The 26,845-nt window shown below is 49.2% G+C and overlaps 8 protein-coding genes across 18 annotated transcripts in view; 2 read left to right on the top strand and 6 right to left on the bottom strand.

The window, feature by feature from the left end:
• The window catches only part of cpx (synaptic transmission protein complexin), a 29,924-nt gene extending 22,374 nt beyond the window's left edge, over positions 1 to 7,550 (bottom strand). For 2 of the 8 annotated variants that reach the window (XM_015182580.2, XM_033385354.1), the window contains exons 1-3: positions 5,498 to 5,609; positions 4,432 to 4,617; positions 2,302 to 2,489 (exon numbers count right to left, since the gene is read on the bottom strand). In XM_015182580.2, the coding sequence (XP_015038066.1) occupies positions 2,302 to 2,356 (55 nt within the window). In that variant the 5' untranslated portion in view covers positions 2,357 to 2,489; positions 4,432 to 4,617; positions 5,498 to 5,609. Of the gene's footprint in view, positions 1 to 2,301; positions 2,490 to 4,431; positions 4,618 to 5,497; positions 5,655 to 7,410 lie in introns of those variants that run through there. The other 6 variants (XM_033385499.1, XM_003736767.3, XM_001359582.4 and 3 more) reach the window with 6 other exon arrangements.
• A 2,925-nt stretch (positions 7,551 to 10,475) lies between these two features.
• flip (ankyrin repeat and SAM domain-containing protein flippy) lies at positions 10,476 to 12,076 on the top strand. Of its 2 annotated transcripts, none has more exons than XM_015182581.2 (3): positions 10,476 to 10,646; positions 11,187 to 11,706; positions 11,761 to 12,076. In XM_015182581.2, exons 1-3 carry the CDS (start codon positions 10,491 to 10,493, stop codon positions 12,000 to 12,002), a joined length of 918 nt encoding a protein of 305 aa, XP_015038067.2. In that variant the 5' UTR covers positions 10,476 to 10,490; the 3' UTR covers positions 12,003 to 12,076. The 2 variants fall into 2 exon arrangements, with proteins under 2 accessions (XP_015038067.2, XP_015038068.2); XM_015182582.2 differs by having other exon boundaries at positions 10,527 to 10,969.
• LOC4802761 (uncharacterized) lies at positions 12,062 to 13,644 on the bottom strand. The gene is made up of 2 exons (XM_001359585.4): positions 13,212 to 13,644; positions 12,062 to 13,156 (listed from the first exon to the last, which is right to left on the bottom strand). The coding sequence occupies exons 1-2, from the start codon at positions 13,435 to 13,437 to the stop codon at positions 12,207 to 12,209; spliced, it is 1,176 nt and encodes a 391-aa protein (XP_001359622.3). The 5' UTR covers positions 13,438 to 13,644; the 3' UTR covers positions 12,062 to 12,206.
• A 129-nt stretch (positions 13,645 to 13,773) lies between these two features.
• Positions 13,774 to 15,050, bottom strand: LOC13036445 (omega-amidase NIT2-like). 2 transcript variants are annotated; one of them, XM_015182583.2, is made up of 5 exons: positions 14,948 to 14,969; positions 14,548 to 14,885; positions 14,308 to 14,488; positions 14,006 to 14,239; positions 13,774 to 13,934 (listed from the first exon to the last, which is right to left on the bottom strand). In XM_015182583.2, the coding sequence occupies exons 1-5, from the start codon at positions 14,952 to 14,954 to the stop codon at positions 13,843 to 13,845; spliced, it is 852 nt and encodes a 283-aa protein (XP_015038069.2). In that variant the 5' UTR covers positions 14,955 to 14,969; the 3' UTR covers positions 13,774 to 13,842. The 2 variants fall into 2 exon arrangements, with proteins under 2 accessions (XP_015038069.2, XP_003736816.2); XM_003736768.3 differs by having other exon boundaries at positions 13,778 to 13,934; positions 14,945 to 15,050.
• A 139-nt stretch (positions 15,051 to 15,189) lies between these two features.
• Positions 15,190 to 17,256, bottom strand: Or82a (Odorant receptor 82a). 2 transcript variants are annotated; one of them, XM_033385820.1, is made up of 7 exons: positions 16,955 to 17,255; positions 16,535 to 16,864; positions 16,274 to 16,469; positions 15,840 to 16,185; positions 15,674 to 15,778; positions 15,462 to 15,614; positions 15,190 to 15,405 (listed from the first exon to the last, which is right to left on the bottom strand). In XM_033385820.1, exons 2-7 carry the CDS (start codon positions 16,854 to 16,856, stop codon positions 15,355 to 15,357), a joined length of 1,173 nt encoding a protein of 390 aa, XP_033241711.1. In that variant the 5' UTR covers positions 16,857 to 16,864; positions 16,955 to 17,255; the 3' UTR covers positions 15,190 to 15,354. The 2 variants fall into 2 exon arrangements, with proteins under 2 accessions (XP_033241711.1, XP_033241710.1); XM_033385819.1 differs by having other exon boundaries at positions 16,535 to 17,256.
• Positions 17,257 to 17,876: 620 nt separating this feature from the next.
• TwdlV (TweedleV) lies at positions 17,877 to 19,097 on the bottom strand. The gene is made up of 2 exons (XM_033376536.1): positions 18,811 to 19,097; positions 17,877 to 18,723 (listed from the first exon to the last, which is right to left on the bottom strand). Exons 1-2 carry the CDS (start codon positions 18,823 to 18,825, stop codon positions 17,968 to 17,970), a joined length of 771 nt encoding a protein of 256 aa, XP_033232427.1. The 5' UTR covers positions 18,826 to 19,097; the 3' UTR covers positions 17,877 to 17,967.
• Positions 19,098 to 22,373: 3,276 nt separating this feature from the next.
• Positions 22,374 to 23,896, top strand: TwdlG (TweedleG). The gene is made up of 3 exons (XM_001359589.5): positions 22,374 to 22,622; positions 22,685 to 23,387; positions 23,638 to 23,896. The coding sequence occupies exons 1-3, from the start codon at positions 22,608 to 22,610 to the stop codon at positions 23,802 to 23,804; spliced, it is 885 nt and encodes a 294-aa protein (XP_001359626.3). The 5' UTR covers positions 22,374 to 22,607; the 3' UTR covers positions 23,805 to 23,896.
• Positions 23,897 to 24,328: 432 nt separating this feature from the next.
• TwdlF (TweedleF) lies at positions 24,329 to 25,708 on the bottom strand. Its single transcript, XM_001359588.5, has 2 exons — positions 25,579 to 25,708; positions 24,329 to 25,510 (listed from the first exon to the last, which is right to left on the bottom strand). The coding sequence occupies exons 1-2, from the start codon at positions 25,600 to 25,602 to the stop codon at positions 24,467 to 24,469; spliced, it is 1,068 nt and encodes a 355-aa protein (XP_001359625.3). The 5' UTR covers positions 25,603 to 25,708; the 3' UTR covers positions 24,329 to 24,466.
• Positions 25,709 to 26,845: the final 1,137 nt, after the last annotated feature.

Consider the following 26,845-nt stretch of genomic DNA (forward strand, 5'->3'; position numbering starts at 1 on the left):
AATGGCGAGAGCTGACGAGGATCAACTATAGATGGCGGGAACGGAATTTTGCGGTTTTGTGGCCGAAACTCTAAATTTATACCCGATACTCAGTCAGTGTGGCTTATCTCCGCCAGAGGGCTATAATATTAAATGCACTTGTGACAGTGGGATACCACAGGGGTGTGGATACCAAATTTGGTTTCTCCACCTCTTATAGTCTCTGAGATCTAGGCGCTCATAGGGACGGACGGACAGACATGGCTCAATCGACTTGGCTATTGACGCTGATCAAGAATATACGTACTTTATGCCATTTCGCCCACAAATTTAATACTCATTTTGAGTGTCGGGAAAGGTCAGCGTTGTTTTGTTCCTCATTTCTTAACCGTGCCACCCCAATGTGCCCCACAGCGAAACGTGGCAGTGTAAGGCTTGTATTGTTATATAAATAATAAGCACTTAAATATGTACAATGTATCCTGTTTCTGTTTCACTTTGTTTGCACCTGCTCCCTGTGGGTTTTACTATCCTTTGCTTCTTTCAGCCGAGAACTTATTCGCATCATCAGCCTAGGGTAGCGGGTAACGAAATTAGACGGAGCTGGATTGTATCTGTTGATACGAATAATAGACCCAAAGAGATACATACATACAATATACGTATGTGGGCATACAGGGAGAACATTTTTGTCCCTTAAGCAATGCTTCATCGGGAAGCCCGAACATTTTTAGTGCCACCAGACCCAGGCGAGCAGTCCAACAAATCTGGGAACGGGCGGATACAACAAATCCATAACTTATCCTTATGTAAGACAGGCAATAGTAATAAAGGCTAACTGGAGGCAAGCTTCAATAAATTGTCCGATTGCGAGCGCAGTGGTTGACAATGGAAACGCATTAGCCGGGACCGTCCGGTCTCCTACCCACTCGCTCCATCGAATTCGTTGCCAGAAAAGATGTTTCTTTATGTGAACCAAGGGTACGGATCGGAACTCTGTGTGCTCTCTTGCCACAGGAACTAAGGGGAACGAGGCGAGGCATCCCTGAGTATGGCTTTATGGGGATATTTTATTTCGTTTTCATCACTCATCCGCAGTTTTATGGAGAACTTAAAGTGGCTGCTTGCTGCACCATTGAGCGCCGAAAGTAGCCTCCACGGATACGGATATCTGCAACTTAGTACAAGTATCTCGGTAATTGGCACACGTACGAGTGTGCGTACTAGTGAAAACGAATGCGTATACGCAACTCAAACGCGGAGACGCAGCGGCAGAGGCAGAGGCAAAGGAAAAGGCAAACCTCGATGTACGAATTGATTCGGGTTTTTGCACTTTACGGCCATGCTAATAGCGTTTCCATGTTCCACGAACTTGGTAGCTCCACGTCACTGCCAGGCCTGACAGCCCAATGGCCGGGCTCGGTCGAGGCGCATTAGCCGCAATCTCGACCTGAGTCGCAGCTGACAGCTCGACAAACGGAGCTCGGGCGGGCGGCGATGAGGACGGGGGCCGGCAGTGGCAATGATTGAGCCCACCCGAGCCAGGGGAAAGAGGAAAGGGAAAGGAAAGGGGAGTGCAACATCAATCTATACAATTAAGTGTATCAATTTGTTGAAACCACTTGTCGGCGCATTCGTGCAGAATCTCTGCGCTCGATAAGGGAGTCGGTAATGTGCATCCCCAGCCGCAGGAGCGTAATGGCGATGCCTTGGCGCAGGAGCAGCAGCGGCGCTTGCAAATTGAACGGGTCTTCCTATAGAGGGGCGACACGAGTAGCCGAGTAGAACATTATGGGACAGAAGGCTGCTCTGCTCTATGTAAATGCTCCGTTAAGGCTCCCTCCGGCTGTGCTCGCATGTTGTGGGCAGATAAGCATTTTAGCTCGAACATCCCTGCCTCATCCTCCTCATCATCCGGCGTCCTGCTTCTCGCCCCTTCTTGAAAGCATTCAATGATTTTCCGAGCGATTGCACAGACGCTGATTAAACAGCAGCATCGGAGGCAGCCGCAGCCGTAGCCGCAGCAGCAGGAGCCACAGAACAACAATGGGAGCGAATGACATTACCTAATGCCCCCCCGGAGAACGGAGAAAGGAGAAAGGACAGTCGGGAGCGGAGCAGGGTGTGTATCTAAAAGCGTTGGCCACTTTCCCGCTCATGTGTGGTAATTTTTTGTTGCTGCGCAGCAGCTTGAAAATGAATTATGTATACATTTCCCAGATATCCCATAGAGAAGGGAACAGTATTGATCGGGTGCCAAAAATAAAACGTGGACTCTAATGTACGAGCGAGTATCTGCGCGCGCGTTTTCGCCTGACTTACCTTTAACGGCACTTAATTGGTTTCCAACCATTTGCTTGGCTATGAAGGCCGCCATCTTGGGGCTGTCGCTTTACAGGCGTGTCTTGATGAGGTCCTGCCCTGTCCTGTTCTGTCCTGTTATGTCCTGTTCTTCCTGGACTGTGCCGGTCGCTGGAGAGTGCACTCGCGGTCCGCGCTGGCCTCTGCGTCTGTAAGGCAGCAAAGAGAAGAAAGCAAATTAAATTGTGATGTGACAGGACGGGCAAGAGCTGGCCCACCGCCGACGATCCCCCAAGCTGCCCTGTCACCTGGCCCGGCCTGATACTTTAAGCCGCTTAGCTTAAATGCCGTTGGTAGGATGCCTTTGCAAGCCAGCCGCTGACGTTTTCTTTGAAATCGCTTTCGAGATGAGTAAAGAACCATCTTTAACTCCCTCCCGCCCGTTGATTTCTTTTTTCTCTTTTTCTCGCTTCATTCTGTGTCTGTATCTGTGTCTGTGTCTGTGCCTGTTTCAGTTTCTGTTGGAGACTCAGTTGATGCCACATCTCCATCAATTGCAGCTGTGCTCCCCTCCCCCTGGTTGTCATTCGGCACGGTCCGCCCCTGATGCTGTACTTAATTCGGGGAAATCTAATATCCCAGGCCTCGGTCCCGGTCCGGGTCCGGGTCCGGGTCCTCTAGCACAATAATGCCATAATGAATGTGGGCTCAGTGCCTCCCAGCCAAAAATTTTCAATTTTATTAACGCCGCTGGCGGGGAAGCATCAGCTTCAGCTTCATCTTCAGCAAAGCATCCTGCTGATGCTGATGCTGGTGATGGTGCTAGTCCTGTTGCTGTCTGTGTCTGTGTCTTTGTAACCATGTATTAATATTTGCGCAAATTGGGCTAACGAACTTAAGCTGAAGGCAGCAGGCAGGAGGCATCAGGCAGGAGGCAGGAGACCGCCTGCTTTCTGGCTAGCTGCGCAAATTAAAACAACACCAGCAAACGAGCAACGAAATTAGTTTGACATAAAAAGCATTCGCCAGCGGGCTAAAGTCGGACGGCTGGCAGCTGGCAGGCCTTGCCAGGTCCCGGCCCCGGCTCCGGCCCCGTTCCTCTTCCACTTTCTGGTTCCAGTCAGTATTTGTGTGGCTGCTGGGCCTTGGCTGGCGCTGTCTCTACTTCAAGCTAATGAATTAAGCTGGGTCTGCAAGGAATTTCCAGATCGGCTCCGACTCCGACTCCGAGTCCGGGCCCTGTGGCCAGCAGTCAGTCAGCAAACGACGGAATTGTTTATTGGCCAGAGCGTTGGCAGTTTGGAAAATTCACTTTAATCTCCAGCTTCCCAGAAACTGAAAATTTTTAATGAAAAGGGGTCGACGGGCGGACAGTGTGGACAGCTTGTTCCTGCAAGGACGAGCATGCCCGACTTAATATATGTAAATAAAAGCGAAAATTTATGGCATTCGTGCTTCGAATTTTATGGGCAGGTGGCTCAAGGTGTGGCCCCAGCAGAAAAACAGCCCGTTTCCTTCTCCCTCAACAAATGAACAGCCCCGACCGGAAGGCTATCCAATTACGTTTGAAGTTTTTTGATACAACTATGAGAGTCGGAGCCAAAGCTAAAGCCACAGTCAAAGCCAATAAACACGCAAATAAGCTGTGTTCGACCTGTGTTCTATGAGTATTTCACCGCCTGCCTTGGCCGGGCCGGCCCGGGCCGGGCGAGAGCCGTTTGGAAAAGGGTCAGTAAATATCAAGTATACGCCGCGCTACCCTTTGCTTTTCTGCTTGTTCAGCAGAATATCAAGTATGCGCAGAGTTGGCATTAACCTATTTGCTTTGGCTTTGTCGGTCTTGGTGACGGTGTCGGTGTCGGTGTCAGTGTCGGTGTCGGTGTTGGCTGGGAACAGGGCAGGCTGAGGGCAAACGGAATCGAGTCCAAGTGAAATCGCAGATCTCCTTGGGAACTCAGCAGGTTGTGTAATGAGGTTGCACCACTTTTCCAGCATTAGGCGCGCGTAGGGCACTTCACGCGTGAAAATGTGGAAAAGTTGGCGCAAACATTTGACGTAAAGCGCGTATAAGTTTGGAGCATACTTTGCGCATACTTTGGACACTTCTGGGAAAGGTTGGGCGGCCGCCCGCCCATTCACTCACTCACTTACCTGACTTTAGTTCAGAAAGTATTCCTTTGAGATTGCCGTCGGAGATTCCAGTGTTTGCGCGCGTTGCCGTTGATGCTGCTGTTGGTGCTGTGCCAGGAGGAGCAGAGATTGGAAATCGTTAGCTCTGAAGTGTGTTTGTTTCAAAGAAGTCCGCAGAGAAGAGCGAGCGTTAGACAGACAGGATTTCTGCAAGGCAAAGATAAGCAAAAGGGGGCATCAGGATCTCGATTCACTCGGTCTATTGGCATATCATCTAATTTGAAAATAGTGGACACACAAGTAGCCCCCGCTACTTCATACGGATACGGAGGACCCCGGAGACCCCGAGGACCCCGAGGACCCCACAATGTTGGTGGCTTTATTGTGACGTCGTTGTCGTTGTCGTTGTTGTTGTCGGTGCCGTTGTCGTTGTCGCTGGCTTTGTTGCCCCTATCGATATTTCTTTATTAGGGTTTCTTTTATGCGAGCGTGCACGTAAGTGCCCATTAGGGGGGGTGGCTTCCGAGTCGCGGGCTGTGTTCTGGGGGCTGGTGCCTCAGGAAAACAACATTTTTACGTAACACGCACAGCAAACAAATTCGATCCAATACGTTTTTTGAGAACGGAGTGGAGTGCGCCAGAGGCCCGAAACTTTTTTCTCTCGCTCGCGCAGCCTTTCGCCACTGATTATTACATAAAGCTGTTCCCACAGTCAACTCATAGCGTAATTGAATTAGCTCGAAAGAATTTATTGCTTATAATTGAATTAGTTTTCCATTTCGGGGGTCGGAACGGTGGAAGAACGGATTGGCGGTGGGTAGGGGGTTTTTGGGCCACTGTGATCTGTGATGTGTGCGTAGTGGGCTCGCGATTTGCTCCCGATTTGCGTTTTATTTTATTGTTAAGCCTGGGCCTACGTCTGTATGTATATACGTATACGTATATGTACAATGGGCAAACATACTCGTACATAATGTACCAGTATGTAATGCACTTGTGCACACGCTCACTCACACAGCCACGGTAGAACGCACATGTGCATGTGTGAGTGTGTGTGCCTGTGTATAGGTGTGTGCTTTTTTAATACTTTTGGTTTTCCACTTTCCGCCCAGGCAGGCCGTGACTATGTTTTATTCGGCGCTTCTTACTTCATGCTATGTTCGCACTCTTCTGCAGCACACTGCCGTGTTCCCTACATGGAAAACTCGGCTCATGCGGCGCCAGAGCCAGACCCAGAGCGGCGACCAGCTGTAGGCTGCTGCGGCGCAGGCAGCGCAGTCGGCGCTAGCGCCAGTTCCCGTGCCGTTCCCCTCTGCCTCCCTAGAATCCAATAATTGAGCCGAAAGCACTCAACGCCAGAGCGAAGCTTTTGAGCTCGTTTGAGCGTTTCTTGTGTCGTGTTTCTGGTTCCTCTTGTTGAGTGAGAGAGAGAGCCATTCGCCGCCCTGCTCTGACGCAAGGAAAGCGGGTACGCTCATATAAAGGTAAAGCGCTCCGAGCATCAGCACATCTCTGCTTTTGTTGCTGTTCTCGATGCCATGCCTGCTTTTATGTAATGGCCGCTGGCGCTAACTTTTTGCCTTTTTGTTCGACTAATAATATATTTATCTGCATTTACTTTTTGTCTATTACATAATTTTGTCATCCTCTCGCAGCCACACTCCCCTGTCCTATCTCAATCTCTCTTGCTCTCCCACTCTCTTGACTTTTTGACTTTGAAATACAGCGTTGCCCACATCTGAGCGCCGGCGCCTGCGCCCGGAGTGGCCACAGGAAATACGATATTGATTCGTGCCTGGGCTCTGTTCTGGCATGCTTCTGCTCTCGCTTTCTCGCTGTCGGGCCGTCTACGCTCGTGGTTTGGCCAAGAGGCCAAAACGCTCTGATAATATGCTGCCTGTCCCTGTTATCGCTTTGTTTTCCCTGCTGTTTTCCCGTATGGGGCATATGCTAACGAGTTGTGGAAGACCATCATCATCATCGCTGCCACCACCAGACCCACACCCAACTCCCACACTCCCACATACACATACACATCCCACAACCAACGCCATCGTCTTTGGCTTTGTTCGTTTGTCAGCTGCCTTTATAGTTTGTTTGCATATGGAGAGCTCTGTAGCCCAACTCTGGGCAGACATCCATCCACAACTTTTGCGGGGCGTCGGAAGCGCACAGCTTGAAAGAAGGAAATTGCAAAGTTCTGGCCACGTCCGCCTGTCCGCCCGTCCGGTGGTCTGTGGTCGGCATTTAGCCGTGACAAGTGCATCAATTGCCTTGAAGCGATCTCGCAAAGCAGCCTCGTACTTCCTCCATTTCTAATTAGTGTGATACAAATCCAGGCGTTCCCGTGCCAGCAGCAGTAGCTCGACTATATTGTTTTCCACTCAAACAATTATAGTTTCCTACCAATTCGCAGGCCTTCATCTTCATCCCAACGCAGTGGATATACAATACATACCTATAGATACATATATGTATATGTATGTTTGTATGGATGTATGTACCCTTAAATATATTTATGTGGATTGTTCTGGCTTTGTTGTTTTCTGCTGTGGAACTGGAACTGGATTTGCTCCGCTTTTTATATACCAATCAATTATATTTCTCGCCAGTGCTCGCTGCGCTGCGCTGCGCGATTTAACTTTTCCTCCACAAATTGCTTATTACTCCCGCTCCCACGGAGCTGACGGACGGACGCTCCCTGCTTAAGATGAACGTCACGTCCTGGCCACCACGGCATTGCTGTCTCTGGGGTAATACACGGAGTGCGGCAGTACGGGAGTGGCAACGGAAGCGGAGAATGGGTACGGATTGGGCTGTGGGTATGGACATAGTCAATGGTATGGGTATGGGTATGGATATATACAGGAAAAGCGACAGAACGCGAAACAGCACTCGAAGTAACATCATTTTTTTCCCTCTGATAGCACCAGGGAAATGTGATTAGAAATTTTCACCTCCAACTACTGGCGGTACTACGCGTCGCACCAGGGGGCTTACCTACAACCGTCGAAGGCACCGTAAAACTACAAATATTTCGTATATTCCTCCAATAGGCACTAGGCTCGCGGAACTACAGCAACGTCACACTGAAGGAGAGTTCGGCCACGAGGCATACATACCGAAAAAGGTTTGCTCTGCTGCTGCTGCCTCTGCCTCTGCCTCGGCTCTGTCGCTTTTCCTGGTGCCAAACTACACGAAACTGCCGAAAACGTACAGCGAAATGCCAAACTGTTAGCCAGTGTAAATTTTGTGGCAATAACATTCAAAACGAGAGACAGAGAGACAGCGCGAGAGAGAGAGAAAGAGAGCAGGCCAAGCATACGGGACCAGAGAGGCAGAGATAGAGAGCGAGAGCGAGAGAGAGAGAGAGACAAAGGGACGGAGATGCAGAGAGCAAGATTTGGGCCCACTTCTGTCAGTTTTGACAGCCGACCCCCCAAAAAAAAGGAAAGCTTGCTGGCCAAAAGCTTGCAGCCAAATAGCCAGCTAATAACAAACTTTTCCCTCATGTAACTGCAAGTGTGGACGTAAGTGTAGTTGCAAGTGTATCTGCTGGATGCGGGCCACTGCCGCATACTCATATGAGGGGTTCTGGGGGTTCTCGGGGCTTGATAAGCAAATTGCTTCATGCTCGTACGTCGACTACGGATGGATGCTCGCACGGATATGCGTACAGGAACCGGCGACAGGCGTTGGGTTCGCTAATTTCTGGCTCCTTGTGCGCTGCCCTTATGAGGCTGTTCCGCTTGTAAACCTCACGCACCAGCCGGATGATATCGAGTGTAAGCGGGGCGCTGATAAGGCAGCCGACTAGTAGCATGCCCTCTTGCTGCCACTCGCAAGGAGAATCCGCCCTGCTGACTTGTAGGGCCATTGTCGCCTCTGCTGCATATGAACGTAAAAATGTACACGTTTGTACAGGAGTGGGACATTCCCGAATTCTTGTGGGTGTGTGCGTGCACAGGGCGTATGCGTAATATATATAAATTATTTAATTAAGCCATACACGTCATCATGCGGTGCCGGAGCCCATTATTTTGATTAAAATCAAACCCATTTCGCTTTATGCCACCTGTTTGGGTGCTCCGCCGTCGCCGTCGCCACCTCCTCCCTGTCTTCCTCGATTCCGGAGAGCTCGCTAAGGCGCTCCACATCGTCTATTGGTTTGGTTATGATTATTTTTGGCACTGCCTTCCGCTCTTCTTTCCGTCCGTCTTTCCATTGTTCATTCCGTCCTCAGCAGTCGGCAGGCAAATTGGGCGCATTTGGCGCATGGCAGCCGTTTCCAGCTTATTCGGGCCCTAATGACAGCCGGGAGACCCATTCGCCTGGAGATTTCCGCAGCGTAGACAGCAAGAGAACGCATTCTTTTTGTGAGACAAGCACCGAAACTGAGATGCCCTTGGGGGACAATTGGACAAAAATTGTCCCATCCTATCATCAGGTGTTCCTGGGAACAACTATCTCAATAAAAGTAAAAATACAGTATGTACTCGTATTCCTCAGCCAAAATGAATGCAAAAGGAACATACGAGTATCTGATATCAAAAATTTTTCCATTTAACTCCACGTGCAAAACATTCCGACAATCGTAAAACGTTACATTACTGCTTTATGAAATAAAGTCTGCATATATGTACAGCAAATACCTATATATTATTTGGCTTTGAAGCGGCGGGGTGTTCTTTTTAGAGGGTTTATCGTTTTGCGGCTGAGCTTTACGTTTCTAAAGGCTGGTGGAACAAGCAGTTGGGCAAAGAGTGCCCAGTAAGTCAAGATCAATGAAGGCGGTTAAACGTTTGCATTGCTGGACCTTGGCGTCACCAGCAAGAACTATGGTCCAGGATGCACCTGATGCACTAGGAAACATTTTCATTGATAGTTCATCTCGCCCGTCATCGGAGTATAGGGCTTTCCTGATCCAAATGTATTCATTGCACACCATTCCGGATGGCTAGTTTTTAAAGACCGTAAAATGGCCTTTTGAAACGGCTCTTTATTACGAGCGTATTATGAATCGTTCTCCTTATTTCGAGTTGCCAACTACAGGACGATGCTAATATTATATTTCCCCTGATCCCCTGTCACGAAATAATGATATTGAATACCTCCGTCTCCGCTCCGGGGCGCTCCACTTCTCCCCTCTCCTCTCCTCTCCGTCCCCTCATTTGGAAGGCTCTTGCGGTCGTTTTCAATCAATGAGGATTCAACAGCAGCCGCCGCAAAGATGACAACCGAACTTCACTTCACCCACAGACAATGCCAGCTCGAAGGCCCGGCAAAAGCACAAGGCACAAGCACAAGCCCGGCGGGATGAGATGAGGCTTTTGCGAGTAAGTTGAGACGAAGTGGCGGCACAGCGGCATGGGGGCGTGGGCGTATGACTGGCAGAGTGGCTTAATTTAAAACGGTTTCATGTTTTGATTTTGACAAATGATAATTTTTTGCATGTGTATGTGCCAGCCTTTGCACAGACTGTGCCTGACAATTCGGGCGGGCCCCGACTCCGGCTGCCGCTGCGAGTAAGATACTAGTATCTCTGTGTTGGTCGGAGTCCGTGTCCCTGTGGCGGTCGATGAGTTGGCACAATGCGCCGGGCAGATAAATACCCGAGTCTCCGACCAAAATTTCCGGAGTCATCACCGCACGGAGTGTGTCAAAGGCTCGTTAAGTAACACACAGTCAAGCCCCAACCCAAGGACACAAAAGTTTCAGTTTCAGTACATCAAAAACTATGTAACCAAGGGAACCCACCCATGCATTGATCCAGGCCATCCACCGCACCAGCACAACCACTTCATCCACAGTGGCAATATCAGCACATCGGACGCAAACAAAAAGAGTCGTCTGCCAGGGACAGGCGAACGAACGGGCCCGGATCAGGCAATCAGCAATCAACAGCCCCATCTTTATCACCATCCCCATCCCGTCACCAGCGACATTGCACCCATTTATTGATTTAACAAAAATCCCAAATCCTCTTCCCCGAGCTGGCCCCCGCCCAAGGGGTTTTCGTAACCATTGCCGTTGCCATGGCTTTTGGTTGTTGGCTGTTGGCTGTTGGCGCTGCCATTGCTATGGGCGTGGAAGGGATAGGAGGCTTAGCCGGCATGTGGCAAGCAAAGCCAATAAGGCTGGCAAATTGGCTAAATGTGTATAAACGGCAGGCAGCATGTCCGAAAACACATTCAACAATAGACAGTCGCAGAAGCAAAGCGATACAAGTTTTGAAAGTCAGCTGGGACCGATTCCGAACTTCAATCCAGCCACTGAGTCCAGTCTAGAGCCACGGTGGCCGGGCTTTGAGCCCCGAATTTTGCAGCAGACGATCAATAGCGTGGTACTGGATTGGGCGCCACTCGAAAATGCATTGGTTTACAGCGTCGAGAAGTACCACAGGCGGCACGGCTGGCGGCAGGTGCAATGGAGCAGCAGCTCCCCCACAGAGATACCCAATCTGGAGGAGAACTTTGGACACCGACTGCGCATAAAAGCGCTGAAAATCTCTGAGGATGGCCGCTGCTACGTGACTTTAGCCATCTCAACGGATGTGATTGTAAATACACTAAAGTCGGGACTGGGAGTTTCCCATTCCCACTTCCATTTCCATTTCCATCTCGTGTTTCCCTGAAACGGAAATTGAGAAGCTCGTGGCAAAGATGATTTTTTGACGAAAGCATACTTGCAGAATGAGAAAAACGCAACAATTGTCAATAGCGGAAGCGTTTTAGTAACGGATACCTTTAATGCTTCTTATTGCTTTTTATTTGTAGGCCTGCACGGAGGCAGCGCTGCCCTCCACCAACTGCTTGAACCGTGCTATCCGAAAGGGGCAGCAGTTCCTGGTGAAGCGCATGCTGCGCCGTCGACCGAGCCTAATAGAATACCCCGCCCCGAATGGCTTTCTTCCGCTGGCCAACGCCATCGTGCAGGGCGAGATGTGCATCATAGATGTGCTGCTCTCGGCAGGCTGCAGCGTGCATCTGGGCAACCCGGGCAACGGACGCACGCCGCTCCACGTTGGTGCCTGCCAGAGTGCTCTTATGCGACAGTCTCACACTGACAGCCTTGACCTGTTTTCGTTGCAGTTGGCTTTTTTTTACGGACACCTGCCCTCGGCGCGCATCCTGCTGAACAAAAAGGCGCGGCTGGAGGCAACGGACTGCAACGGCATGACGCCCGCCCACTGCGCCGTCGACGCTAATCAGATAGAAATGGTGAGGTTCGCCCTGGAGTCGGGGGCAAACCTGGAGGCTCAGGATTCCTGCGGCTGGACTCTGCTTATGCACGGGGGTACGTCCAGAGGGACTGAATCCAATGGCATTTTAACTTGGTTTTCGGTTTCAGTGGTTATGGACGCGAGCCTGGAGCTCATCAAACTCCTTGTTACCCACGGGGCGGATCTGGCGGCTTTGGATGGCGTCGGCAAATCCTGCAGCGACTTGGCAAAACTTTATCGCAGGGAGGAGGCACGGGATTACTTTGACAAGGTGCAAAAGTTTAGGCTGGAAAAGGCAGCCGCGACCGCAGAAGCGGCGGCAAAGGAGCAGCCCCTCGAACAAGCTGCAAAAAGGGATTTCCGCGAATAGTGGTAGGAAGGAAGAACCGACTAATGAGCGAGCTTTAAGACCCGCAGAGTAAAAGGCTATATCATTACAAAGTATATTATAACTGGCAGAAGCCATGAGTTTTCTTACTGCTACTCGCAGCATAAGGCCATGGGAAAATATGAGTTCGTGATACAATTGATTCGGAATTGGAATAGGGATAATTACAATTAGTTGGCTAGTTGGTCAGACGCAACTGGAAACTTCAGTCTGATAGCCACACGAGTAGCTATTGATGAAGTCTTCGTTCTGCTTAAGACCCAAGTAGAAGAGCGATTCAGCCAGATTCTTGCCAAACTCACAGAAATTTTGTGCGTAGAGCGTGAAGAACAAACGTTTGTTGTTTAGGTGGTACTTCTTTAGTATTGTGTCCTCGTGGTCGTAGATCTCCCTGTGCGTCGTTAAGGAGGTAATCCAGTCGCTATAGTTATGCCACGCGTAGCGGAAGCTCTTCAGGTAGATTACAGCCAGCACCCGGGCCTCGTCCAGCACATTGACGAACTGCGGCAGCTTGAGGCACTCGACTTCCTCGCGGAATCGCGTAAAGTCGCGCTGCCGCTCGGTGCTGTTGAAGAGTGTCATGTAGAGGTGGACGGTGAAAGTGGGGTAGAAGTAGGACATGGGCTTGTTGCTGCTCTGGAACAGGTACAGGCTCCAGTCCAGCATGGTTCTCTGCACTCCCAGCTCGTAGGTGGAGTTTCTCTTGCGATGCTGCTCCAGGTTCCGGATGTTGTGCTCATAGCTTTCGCGGTAGATGCGCAGGGCCCTGTACTCCCGGTTGAGGTCGCCGGAGTGGAAGTAGATGCCGGGGGTGCGGAACTTCTCCTTGTACGTGGCCAGTTTGCCGAGAATGGGATGCGAGTCCGAGCGAAAGATCTTCTTCGACCTGGCGACGAAGCGGTCCAGGACATCCAGGAAGTCGCGCAGCTCGTGGCTGTTGGCCAGATTCTTGGTTATTATGAATCCGAAGAGCGGCTTGAAAAACTCAAATGTCTCGCGATAGCAGTCTTCCAGAGAGCGCAGGGTGTTGCAAGAGATGAAGAAGTCCATCAGCTTCTGCTTCGCCTCGAACTGCTCGGGGTCGTTCTGCAGCTGGGTCAGCAGCTGGATGAGTTCACTTGTCTGTGGCATGTGCCCTACGGAGATAGGTACGGGTAAGTTGGTATCTACTACCTTGACTCTACTACCTACCCATAATCGAAAAAAGGGGTCGATTACGACTGCACACGTAGTCGAAATAGCTGTCGCAGGCGTATATCTCCGGGTTGATCGAGTCCCCGATCCGAATGGCCAGATCGTTGAGCTCCTTTATGCGCAGCTCCGACAGATGCCGCACATAGCCAACCTGCGCTTGCGCTGTGCCCCACCACACACAGAAAAGTAGGGCAAATGCAGCTCCCAACCCCAACGACTTCATTCTTTGTTGCGTCTTTCTTCAATCGCGTCCTCGAAGGCACTGAGAGCGAGCTCTGGACTGAAGCCCATCCGAGCCACTGGCATTGATACCACTCATCTACGTCCCTTGCCATTACTCAGACTCAAGCGTCGAGACATTTCTCTGAGTGCCCGGTACCAAGGGTATTTTGTATACGCGAGTACCCAAGAAAATATATACAGATAATACATATAAATGCACGAATTATGAGTCTGAATAGCGGGTATCTTAAAGTCGGTATTAAATACTGGAATATAGCGTTCCGATTTGTTTTCAAAATTTTGTGCGACCATGTGGCGATAAGCAAGCCAAGTCATATCAGTGAACTGCTCTCCCGCTGCTATTAATTGTTCTTTATTTAATTGAAATTCGTTGTGTAGTCCAGCTTTAAGAGTCCGCCCTGGCCTTAGCGTACACATCAGTTCGGCGCTGCTGGTGAATGGGAATCTGGCGACGCACTTGCTCAACCATGTCAAAGTCTACGGGGGATAAAGTACGTATACTCTGCTGTGTTGCGGCCAGGCCATCCGCATGTAATGACCGAACTCACCGATTTGCTCAACAATGAACTCGCATCCCTCGCCCGCCTCCCGCTGTACCCGGGCCCAGGGGTCCACGATCATCGAATGGCCGTAGGCCACGTATCCCGACATATTGTCCCTGGCGGGCGAGCAGGTGACAACGAAAAGCTGATTGTCCGTGGCCCTGGCGCGCTGCAGAAGCTCCCAATGCATGGGTCCCTGGCATATGCAGAAGGCGGATGGATAGACCAGCATAGAGCAACCTTGAGGGAAATGCATGCATATCACATCCCCGCACCACTGCCATACGGCGTATGGACTAAAGTCTCACCCAAATTGCGGTAGATCCGAGCCAGTTCCTCGAAGCGTTTGTCGTGGCAAATCCCAATGCCGACCTTGTGCTGGCCAATCTTCACCACCGTCAGCTCTGAGCCAGCCGTTAAGGCAGCCCCTTCATCGAACTGCACGCCTCCACCGTGAGCGGCCTCAATGTTCATGGTGAACAGATGAATCTGCCAGGGTCTCAGTAAGTCACTGGGCTGTCTAGATACGAGAGCTCGCGGAGGCTTACCTTGCGATGCTTGCCGATGAGGCTGCCGTTGGGCGCCCACACGGTGCAGGTGTTGTACAGTTTTCCTGCATCGCGCTCCACTATGCTGCCCCCAATTATGTAGAGACCCAACTGCAGGGCGAGGCGCGACAGCGCTCGGCATGTGGCCCCATCTGGTATCGACTCGGCGTATTTGGCAAAGTACTCCACCCCGTACGGCGCGTTGAAACTCTCCGGCAGGATGGCCAGCTGCAGCTCCGGATTTTCCGCCTTCAGCTGTGTAATGCCCTCCACCGCTCGACGTACGTTCAATGACACATCAGCGCCCACGGGCAATTGCAACAGTGCGAGAGTGAGATCTGCAAGAATTCCAATGGAGCTTATAAGAGATTCTTGGGCTTGGTCAAATCTGTCCCACTGCTGGTCATCTGAAGTCCTGAATGCTGGACTGACAATGGATGATATTCAAATGTGGCTCTGAACTGACGCGCAGCTCTTTATACCAACGTCGAATGCCCCCTTGGATTACGTTTACATAACCCTATAGTATGTAGATGTTGCATTTAATATTTTACAAACGACAACAACCGATAAGAACCTTGTGCATATATGTACTACAGAGTGTATTGGCTTCCGAACTGAACCATTCGGTTTTCTAGATTGTGCACCGCTCGATTATACACACTCGTATTATCCCATATGCAAGTTGAAAAATAATTATTGGGAGTAAGGTTGGATCAGGTTCGTTACACTCGAATACTTATTAGTTCTATTAGATGAAGATTAAACGTAAATAACAATAGCCTCGTGGTTCTTATTGGCCGGCAATTATTCAATCGATTTGATCAGAGTTATAAACGATAAGGCAGCCCTACAAATCTGTAAAAAGAAGAAAGTGTCTATGAAACTGAGTTCAGCGGACTTCAAATCATTACCGCAAGAAAATTTCCCAGGGAAGCCTCATAGAACCCAGCCTTAATGAGCAGGTCCCGCTGGGATCGCAATATGATGAATGCCAAGGATCTGCGCAGCTTCGGGGCTGCCTGATACCAGTTGGAGAGCTGGACGGCAACATCGACCCGATGACTCTGTAATACAGCGACTACTATTACCTCGTAACCAGGAAGGATGACTATCTTTGCGGTACCTCGACTTTAATGATTTCGCCGCCATAGCAATATATGAATAATTGCAGCATGATGGAGCCCAAAAATGATAGGTACACCAAGAGGGCCATAATCGAGTCCATGTTCTGCAAGTAGACAGCTCCGAAATGGTCTCCGATATATAGAAGTGCACATCTTTCGACTTACCGTCACGAGCTGATATATGATGACGCCGACCTGCAGCGATGTTATAAAGAACTGTCCGAACACTATGGGCATATACATCACACGTAGGCGCTTGGATAGGGTCAACAGCCGTATATGATAGTCCACCAAGTCTTTAAGGGCCTTTTGGAACTCATGTTCCGACTGAGAAAAGTCCGTAGTTCGGATGTCGCGCTGCAAGGTCTGAAAGTGTGCTCGCAGATTAATGGCAAACGAAATAAAAAGCCCATCTACGGCAGAAGCGTACGACACCACGACGATGGTAACCAGCAAAATATACACGAAGCCGATTTCGTATCCGGGACTATCCACATAGTTGAATGGGAGCCTGCCGGGAATGGGACATGATGCAATTATAGAGTCAGTTCCTCCGAGTGTCCACCGAGTAGTCACTTTACATACTCGGTTCTACTTACCTCAAGGGCATGGGCAACTCCCTAACATATGTTGTGCCACGCCAGCTGTTGGCTATAATCTTCAGAATTGGCGACACCATGAAGTACAGTCCTGTGGCGGCACAGGATGTGCAGTATGCCCGGCCCAGCAGGGAGGCCAACTTGTTTGCCTCGGCCACGTAGCCGTATCCGTCTCCGTCTCGAATATTCCGACTCGCTGTCAAAAGTTTGCGGCTTCATTAGGAGCAGATTGCGCATAAATTAATATCTCATTATATTTACATTGCTGATGCATTTGCCTGAAGCTCTGGATCATTCGCCAAAAGTCCTGCTTGTACACGAGAAAAGTGGCTATTTTGAAGAGCGTGAGCAAGTTGGTGAGGAGAACACTCATGCCGGCTGTAGCCAGCTCCATGTCATTGCGGTGGTACACCACGTTGTGGATCAGGGGGTACTGCGCTGATGCTGCAAAGAGCAGTGAGACAACGTGCTTCAGGCTCAAGGCCCCCGCGCCGGAGCCGGAGCTGGAGCCGGAACTATGCGGCTCGTGACTGTGTCCCATCGCTCTCAGGCAGTATTCCTGTAGTTTGAAGATATGAGCCATGACTTGCGCTATTAGATAAGCCAATGGTTCGCCCCGTTATACGTACATGTTATATATACTCCAACCGAACGTTGGAATATCTTAATTACCCTACTTACTAATTAATTATTTGTTTTGCCAGCGACTCCCTCAGGTTTCAGCTAATAACTATAATTGCCGCGATACGAGTATCGATGAAATGTTGACATGATAATTGTGACAACCACTTTTGATTAAAAAATTGGTCCTCTGACGGCAGTCATTTTGTCATCAGCGCTGTAAATCACACTCCTATCTTCTTAGATGTCAAACGTTATTGGTAATACTTGCTATTTGACACGGTTAATTCAGCTTTAAGTATTATTATTATTAAGTATTAAGTATTCAACTGAAAGAAGACAAGAAATATCATGTGAGAATAATGAGAGTCCTCTCTCGGGCTCTTGACGGCTCTCTTTTACGACCGCTCTCGCACTCTACCGATCTGCTCTCTCGCTATCGGGATAGGGTACTCGAGTGTATGGATTGATCCAGCTAAATGTAAGTGGATAATAATATATAAGCAACCACTAAATACGACAAACTATGTCGATCACACAAAAAGTCTTACCAGATACACTCAAACTAATAATGATTAATGGACAGACAGACATGGCTACATCGAATCGGCTATTGATGCTGATCAAGAACATAATTTATGAGGTCGGAATCGCTTACTTCTGGGTGTTACACACATCCAGTGTAACCACAAATTAAATATACCCTAATATGAAATAAACTAAAATGCGTACTTGTACCATTTTGTATGTGTCTTCCACGTCACCATTTACCGGAGTTCCACTTGGATATGCACTATTATCTTCCATCCATGACCTCAATCGCCATGATGACTAAAGGTATTTTTTGCACAGACGAATTCGAGGTAATCTCGCTATGGATACATTTTTGGAGTGAAGCAATTTTGAAGTAATTATAATTTCGATTCGGTTGAGTGATGAGGCTTTAAGAGGCAGGTTCTCTTTTCCATTGAAAGTCAGAGGCTAAATTCAACAACGATTTCAGTTTATTATTAACAACAATTTTTAGAAAGGGCATAGGGTTTGATTTGAAATTCCTTGCTCAGCTCAACTGCTTAGAAATTGGGCGGCAGATAGGCATTGCCTGTGTGCGACGAGCCTGTGGAGCCAGAGGAAATGATCTGGCCAGCTCCGGTGCCGGTAAGACCGCCGGCCTCGGCGTGTCCATCGTTTCCGCCCAAGGCGCCAATGACAGAGGTCACGGGGGCCACACCCTCGTCGGTCAGCTGGCTGCTGCCTCCCAAAGCGTCGTATTGGGCCTGGATCTGCTGCTGCGCATGGGCAGCCTCCTCCTGGGTCTTGTACTTGATGAAGAAGACCTCTGGTTTGCTGGTGGAGCTGGCCTGCTCAACGACTTCGGCCTGGACGTCGCTCTCGCCCTTCTTGCTCAGGACATAGATGACGGTCTTCTCCTCGTTGGAGGCTGGGCTGATCTTGATGGTCTTCTTGTTGTTCCGCTGCGGCGACTTGATGAACACAACGTTGTAGTTGCGCTTGGGCACGCCGACGGTGATGTGGCGCTCCTTATAGTCCTCTGCCTCCTCCGGGGCCGAATGGATGTAGAAGCGCTTGGACACGATAGCCTGCTGCTGCTGCTGCTGCTGCACCTGCTGCACCTGCTGGACCTGCTGCTGGTGGTGCACAGCCGGCTGCTGGAAGAAGGTCTGCTGCTGCACGGGAGCGGCCTGCGCGCTGCCCTGGAAGAAGGCGGCCCCGCCACTGGCGGTGCTGACTCCGCCGAAGCCGGATGGGCCAGGATTGTAGTTGTACCCTTGGGGCGCAGCCAGCGCCATGGCGGAAAGGCACAAGACCTAATGAGTAACATGAGAAGAAAGGTTTTAGTCCGTTAATTAGCCGCAGTCCTTCGTGTCATCCCCATCTGCCGTCTGCCATCTTACAATGAATCCACGCATTTCTGGGCTTGGTTGAGCTGGTCGAATGGGACTAGGAGGATGGATGTATAGCTTCCTTAGTTGTTCGCTGTGAACTGTATGACTTATGCGCTGCTCGCTCGGCTTTTATACATCACCCGCAATTTCCAGCTCCGACGCCACTACGGCACTCGAAGACTTAATAGGTGAAGTTCAGCAAAGATTCGAGGCAGAGCGCCCCAGAAAGAGTCGCGGTCGGTGTCGGGGTATGAGCCAAAGCTGCCAAAAAGAGCACACACAGCACACAGCATCAATTTGTTGCATGTTCATTGTATTTGTCTTAGTTCGCTTTCCTCCCATCTTTCATCTTCCATCGTCCATACGGCTCTTCTTCTTGTTCGCCATTTACCTTCGTGGCTCGTCCGATCCCTCATTAAATGGCGAGACTTGCTGTAGTTGCTGGCCATACATACAAATACATGGCCAATTAGCGTGGTTCCCCTAGCCGGCTCTTTGTTGGAGAGCTTAATTGTTAGCCCCGATCCCTCGATGCCTCGATCCCTCGTCGCCCCGACGCTGCCCACTGCCCACTGCCATTGCCATTACGCTCCGGCCTTTGGCAACCGCTGCACAGCGCATCGATTAAAGTTATTAAAAGTGAAATTGCACACAAACATTTAATCAATTTTAGTCAAGCATAGAGTCAAAGCTAGAAATGGTAACGCTCACCCACCACTGACGAGTCAATCATGAATCTCGGTTTCCTGTCCCTGTGTCGGGGCTACTCAACAGCTTCATAGCAGCTCCCCCATTTGGCCCATCTTCGGCTTCAGCCGCCGCCGCCGCATTGTCAGGCTTAATTAATGACCCGCCGAGCCGAATATTTGCTTGTGTTTTTCTTGCCGATCGTTTCTTCATCAGCTGCAACGCAGTCCATTTATCATGTCTAGCGGTTGGCCCCAACTTTCTTGAAAATAAATACCCTTTTGATTATTTCTCGAAACGTTTTTGTTCATATTCATGTACTGAGGCGGCCCTGCTGGGCCAAGCGCAATGCCCACTGAACACTTTGCGGCTTGTGTAATGAGGCGTTTACATGAATGAGCAGGGATAAGGGTAAGGGTATGGGAGCCCTGCTCGAGGGGCTCGGGGGGCAGGCTAATGAATATGCCATATTCACTCTTCATCAGACGCAGTCAAAGCAGTCGAATTGGGTGATGTGATGGCTTGGAGCTGGACATGGCCTTAAGCCACCTGACACGACAAGCCATTGTGAAACCCAGAGATGTGTATTTCAGCTAACAAGTTCTGGGAAATACTTCGATGAGTGGCGGCAAATTGATGTTGCTCGTCTTTTCAACGACTAGCTTACACTTTCTAATGCGAGCATAACGTAAGCTAAAAAATACGAGTAACATACATTGTCAATGTCTATTATTCGGAAAAACTCTCACTTCCAGGATGTTTAAGAGAACGTAGAACGATATTTGGACTATAATTCACTCCTACTCTCATTTAAGGTGCACTGAAATCTAGTGAGAAATCCAAAGGCAGAAACTACTACCCAAATGATCGCAAGATAAAGCCATTACTTAAAGGATTTAAAAGGAGATGGAGAATATGTACACAAAGGCAATTTCCGTGAGTAAGAGCAATCAGAGGCGAGTCGGACTAAGCGCTCATGGGAGATCACCAGCAAGCGGATGTTAATAGTGTTCTTTCTGCTAACTCTTTACCACGTATATGTACAGTGGGTAGCAAAAGTGAGTACATACTCACTTACGTCCTAATCTAAATCAAATCTTGTATGGAAGTGGGTCTAAAGCAGCCCCAAATTCTCTTTCTTTGCACTGTTCGATACCTGCTCTCCCTGTAATACGAATCTCGTGTTACGAATGGAGTTAATTTAGCGTTGGGGAAAGCTTTTCGCATTCAGAGAGCTTCGTCGATGTGGTTATTCGAGGCCAAAACCAAAACCTGGCCGAGAAAACTTTGAGCTTTGGGCCCGCGTCCACCAAAACCTACCCTTTTGTGTGGCTAGAAAGTTTTTCTCTCGATTTGATTGGGGTCTGTCTGGCGGATGAATGGGAAATGCGATGAATGTTAATTTGTGCAAACAACGTGATTTCGAAATTAAAAACTAATAAACTAAGTATCAGAGTTAATGAAATTACGCATTGATTTTTAGGAAAACAGAAGTTCATTTTCACACTTAGCCACGCCATTGGGTGCATCGCCAGAGAGTCGGTGGGAATGGCTTTGCCAATTTATTATCATTTTGCTTTGGCATTTTTATAATATTTTAATTATTTAATTCGACTTCGCATTTCGTGCATCCAAGCCTTGACCATGTTAATGTTAATTTCCCGCACACGAAGGGCCGCGAAAGAGAAATTGATGTGGTTCGAAATGCGAAAGTGCGAGGCGCTCCAGACAAAGTACTTTTGTCTCGTATTCAAAGTTTATGCAACAGATCCAGCGAAGACAGTGCTAATACTCGCATCATTGCATAATGCCACAGCCAATGACCGTCAAATTTGATATTTATAAATAATAGCTGGTAGTGGATAGTGGGAGGTGGGGACAACAGGAGTCGGGGATGGCCATAATTTGCGTACTGCACAGCCTCGCTGGTAACGCCCTCACACCCAAGAAACCCATAAGCCCTTATGCAATCGCTCTCCAGAGGAATTGTACGAGTAGTATCGTGCGAGGAGAGGGGATACAGACGCACGCCAAGCGGTCATTTGACGGGATTGTGTTTCATCTTGGTACCATACCCCGATACCATTTGGGCTTTGATTAATCTGCAGTCATAGATCAAAGCATCATCATCATTCATCTTGCCACGCTGTGCCTACTGAAAATATGACCCACATCGTCATAGCCAATGATGGACACACATCCATTCAGATTTGGAGTTGCGACTGGCAGCGGCGGCTGCTTGCCAAAAATTACCTTAATTGTTGGCTGCAAAAAGGCAAAACTCATCCATATCACCGTAGTCCGTATCATAGTCCCCATCGCCACCAATTATGCAACCATGTTTGGTACAATTAAGTCTTCGAGCCAACCAAAATGATCCGTGATCCTCGACAATTGGGTCATCAAAAATCAAATCAGGCTAAAAAAGCACAGCCTCAGTCGAAGGCGTTCAAGTTGACGCCATTGCTAATGGAATTATCATGTGATTTATGCAGTGACTATTGAAAATTGTTAATCCCAATGGTTCGTCAATCATAATCGGCCGCCAACATATAGGTATATGGGTATATGGATATATGGGTATCTGCAATCACGAAAACGATGAAAGTTAGCAAAAAATTTCTGAACCAAACAAAGTCTTTCGTGTATATTCATGTATAGACGTTCGAGTATATGACTTCCGGCGAGATGGCTCTTTTGTGTCGAAGTCTGAGTCTGAGTCCGAGTACGAGTCCGAACCAAAAGATGACGCAGGGCTTTGTGTGTCGGAGTGTGGAGAGTGTTGGGCTTTTCGGTAACTGGTCACAATAGTCACCGCTATCTCAAGGTTGTTTGAAAACGCAAGCCAGTTTGTAAAAAGCGGTGGTGGTCACTCTTCGTCGTCGTCGTCGTCGTCTTCATCTTCGTGTGGTTTAGCCGCATTTGTGGGCTCGGACTCAGTTTCAGTTTCAGTTTCATTTAAACATTCGTCTCAGCAGCAAAACTATTCGTGAGCGACACTTTCGAGTCTGGGGCTTATAAGTCTGGGCGGACAGTGATTAGCATTTAGTTGAACCGTGATTGCCAAGCGTCCAGGTGGTAGATACCTGAGCCGAGACATCTCTTCATCACGAGCGGAAATGCGTGTCTTCATTGTAAGCCCTGGGCCGCTGCTGTCTCAATGTACAGCCGACTTATGCCATTGGAATTTTTCTAGGTTTCGTGCCTTCTGGGCCTGGCGATGGCCGTGCCCCAAGGATACAACTACCAGGCGCAGCAGCAACCCCAACTGTCGCAGGCTGGTCTGCTGCAGTTGCCCGCCATTCCCCAGTTTGCCACCATCGCAGAGCAGAACCTCCTCCAGCAGGCGCTTCAGAGCCCCAGAGTGAGTCAGGCGTTGTCTGGAGGCTCCGGAAGCACCATCAGCTACCCATCGGCGCCACAGCAAAACCAGGCTCCGCTCTACCAGCAGCAGCAACAGTCGGTGCTGCCGCAACAAACGCAGCTGAATGGAAACTTTGCGTACAACCAGCAGTCCCATCAGCATCAGTACCAGCAACCACAGCAGCAGCAGCAACAGCATCTTGTCTCTAAAGATATTTATGTTCATGTGCCGCCCGCAGAGGACCCCGAAGAACACTATCCCCAGCCTGCCCTGCCGATTGCGCCACCACGCAAGCACTACCGCATCGTTTTCATCAAGGCGCCAACGCCGAGTGTCAGTAAAGCGGCATTGCGTGTAAAGCAGGCGCCAGTGGAGGAGAAGACCATCATCTATGTGCTGACCAAGAAGCCCGATCCTCTGGACCTGCAGGCTGCCCTGGAGGAAGTCGCGCCCAAGCAGCCCAGCAAGCCAGAGGTCTTCTTCATCAAGTACAAGACTCAGGAGGAAGCTGCGCATGCGCAGCGCACCATCCAAGGTAGGCAACACCAACTCCCTCACCCACACCAACACCGCACCCAGACACTCTAGCGAGCCTCATTAATATGCATCGAGCTTTTATTGCTCTTCGATGGTCTTTGGCATGTTTGAGCCCAAGGCCTGCTGGCGGCAGTCGCCGAAGCATTTGTCATCATAGCACCATCTCCAACGGAGCTCAGAGCTCACTCACTCTCACTGACTATAGATACTTTTCTCACTGTTGGTTCTTTGCTTAACGTATCTTCCAGCTCAATACGACCAGCTAGGTGGAACTTCGCAGGTGTCAGACGAAGGAGTAGCGCCTGTCACATCGGTGATTGGAGTTCTGGACAGTCAGCGTACCAGTGGGGCCCCTGTCGGCGAGCTGACGGGCGTTGTGCCCACCAGATACTTGCCTGCCCATCTGCGTACATAGGAATACAAAACACGTAGTTTAAGATGACTGTCATACTTATAAGTATCCAAATGTTGTACATTTTAAGATCAATACACATACATACATACATACATACATGAATACATACTCTGTCAATCCTCCGACAACATTCGAAGGTACAATTTCGCAACTATTGCTTTTGGAGACTGTGCCATGCACCCATATGACTATTTATGGTCCATAGACTCCCAACGAATTTGTCAAAAGATGCGATCAAAACGGTCTTCTATGGCATCACATTATCACATCCATTAGTCCAATGATCAATGGACGACGGCCAAGAGCAGCGAACAGCCAGAGAAACCGGTCGCATGAATTAGCATATGATTTGTCTTACATAATGACGATTAAGCGAAATGAAATCTTGATTATCAATGCAGCTACTAAATGAGCGTACACGGCTCAGAGTATTTTGCGTAGAGGAGAAAGAAAATCGAACATTACATAACCAGCTCAGTCTCAATGACACTACCTTGGATTGTAACAACTCACTGCGTGGTTTTCTGATTTTAAATATTGCTGTATTTTGCCTCGATAATCGCGTTTACAATAATTTAGAATAAGCTAGAATGGGGCGACGGCGACTGTTGAGAATAATGGACGATATGCGGCAGCCAATTCGCTGTCAGCGGCTACTCAGCTTACTTGAAGCTCTTTGCCGGCACATACTTCCTTTGCGGCACGTTGGATGCAAAGGAGGAGGTCTGCTGCGCAAAGGTATTCTGCTGATGGATGGGCTGCTGCTGCACGATGGTCTGGATCTGCGGCTGCTGCTGCTGCTGGATGATGCTTGGAGCCTGTCCCTGGGACAAAATGTGTCCCAGGTTGAGCGAGCCACCGGAAACGGTGGTGATGGGAGCAACGCCTTCGTCCGAGATATGGGTGGCGCCACCCAAAGCATCGTACTGGGCCTGAATCTCCTGCTGGGCGCGCTGAGCCTCCTCCTGGGTCTTGTACTTGATGAAGTAGACCTCGGGCTTGTGTACCTTAGACTCTGTCTGAGTGACCTGCAGCTGCTGCTGGATCTCTGTGAGATCTGGCTTCTTGGACAGCACGTATATGACGGTTTTCTCCTCATTGCTCGACTGAGCGCGCTTCAGAGCGGCGGCTGTGTATTTCAGATTCTGCGATGGCGCCTTGATGAACACAATTCGGTAGTTCTTGCGAATGGGCAGGCTGTCGAGCTGTGGCTCGTCCTGGCGGATCTCCTCGGTCTCATCGGGAGCCGAGTGAATGTAAATGTCCTTGGTGACGATAGCCGGACGCTGAACGTACTGGGTCTGCACGATCTGTTGGGGCTGATGCTGGATCTGGACTTGTGGCAGCTGTTGGGGCTGCTGGTAGATGATCTGCTGCTGCTGCTGCTGTGGCTGTGGCTGCTGCACGGCATGGATCAGGTTCTGCTGGGGCACGGGATTGAACACGGCCTGCTGTGGCAGAGAGTTGATCACTGTCTGCTGAACTTGGGGCTGGGATACAGGAATGGGTGCACTAGTCTGCACGGCTTGGATAGCTGGCTGCTGGGGCTGCACGGTAATTTGCCCCAGAGCAGGGCCGGCAGCAGATGAGTATATTCCACTGGGGGACACGGGCGTCTGAGGACGCAGATTGCCGATAGGAAGCGCAGGCCCTTGTGGCTGGTACTTGTAGCCTTGGGGGGCGGCTGAAGCGAGAGCCGCTAGACACTGAAAAGAAATGAAGAGGAACAAGCGTGAGCTGGGGCGAAGGCAACCTTTTAGAGGCAATAACTTACCAATAGAACTGCAAACTGTTTCATTTTTACTTCGAACTGTCTGAACTGCAAAGGTCGACTGATGCCCTGGCCGCCCGACAGCAATGTTTTTATAAGACTCCAACTTGAAAGAGTCAACGCATTAGAAATGCCATTTCGTTTCCCCAAAAAGAAACAAATATTTAGGCACTGCTATAAAATTATCGAATCTATTGTCGCCCAGGCGAAGCGGCAGCGAATATGTAACCCGCCTCGTTAGCTGTTGGCAAATCACGGATCCATATTCGAAGATGCATCGCAGAGTCGATGCGGGCTGTTATCTAACACGGGCCCAGTTCCAGCCTTCAGTGTCCAGCCTCCAGCTTCCAGCTCGGACACCAACATCGTATTCAAATTTGAATAATCGTCTAATATTTCCCATTGTCATCGCTGAATCTAAATAAATGCAAAATATTAATAGCCAAAGACTCGGAACGAGGAAAACCGAAAGAAAGTCATTTTTTATGCATACCTCTAGACAGACCCTATCACGCACACACGAACGCAGGTGCGCCGAAGTCGTGGGAGATGATCCCCATTGATTATACGCTGAGAGGTGGGGAGCGGAGCAGTCCGCATAAATTAGCTTCTACTTAATTTATTTAGTGTACAAAATCATCATCACATTTGCAACCCAAAGGAGAGACAAAGCCGAACGCAGAAACAACCAAACTTTTGTTTGTGACCGAAGAAAGCCGTTTTTGGGATACATCTACATTTTGTTTGCTTTAATTTCAATAAAACTTTGCACAATGGAAAAGATTTCATTCCGTCACATCATCAGCCTTTTGTGGTGAGGATGTTATCTGTACTTTACAAGTAATTGTATTTTTAGTAAGTAATTGCTTTTAGTTTTTATAAAAAGTTCTTAAAATAGTTTTTAAAAAGTTAGATTCTTTTATATTAAGTAGCATTAATAAAGCTACGCACTTAAAAGCGAGGGGAAACGTTGTGAGTTGCTGCGGACACCGCAACTCTACATTTATACCCGATACTTGGTCAGTATGGCTCTCCTCCGGCAGACGGCGCTATTATTAAACGACACGACAAAAAGTGCGTGCGAGAGAGACAGGAAATCAGTCTGAGCGTGACGTCGGGCGCTGCGTATCACTGCAAATTGATTTGTTCCTTTTGGCTATAAAAATGATCCGATCTGATCCAGATTCAGCAACCGGATAGATATGGTCATTCTCTATGATTGTGCGTTTTTAGTTTTCTCTAATCTGCAATATTGTGGATGCAACAGATT

Source organism: Drosophila pseudoobscura, chromosome 2, assembly GCF_009870125.1.
Source record: "Drosophila pseudoobscura strain MV-25-SWS-2005 chromosome 2, UCI_Dpse_MV25, whole genome shotgun sequence".
NCBI lineage: Eukaryota > Metazoa > Arthropoda > Insecta > Diptera > Drosophilidae > Drosophila > Drosophila pseudoobscura.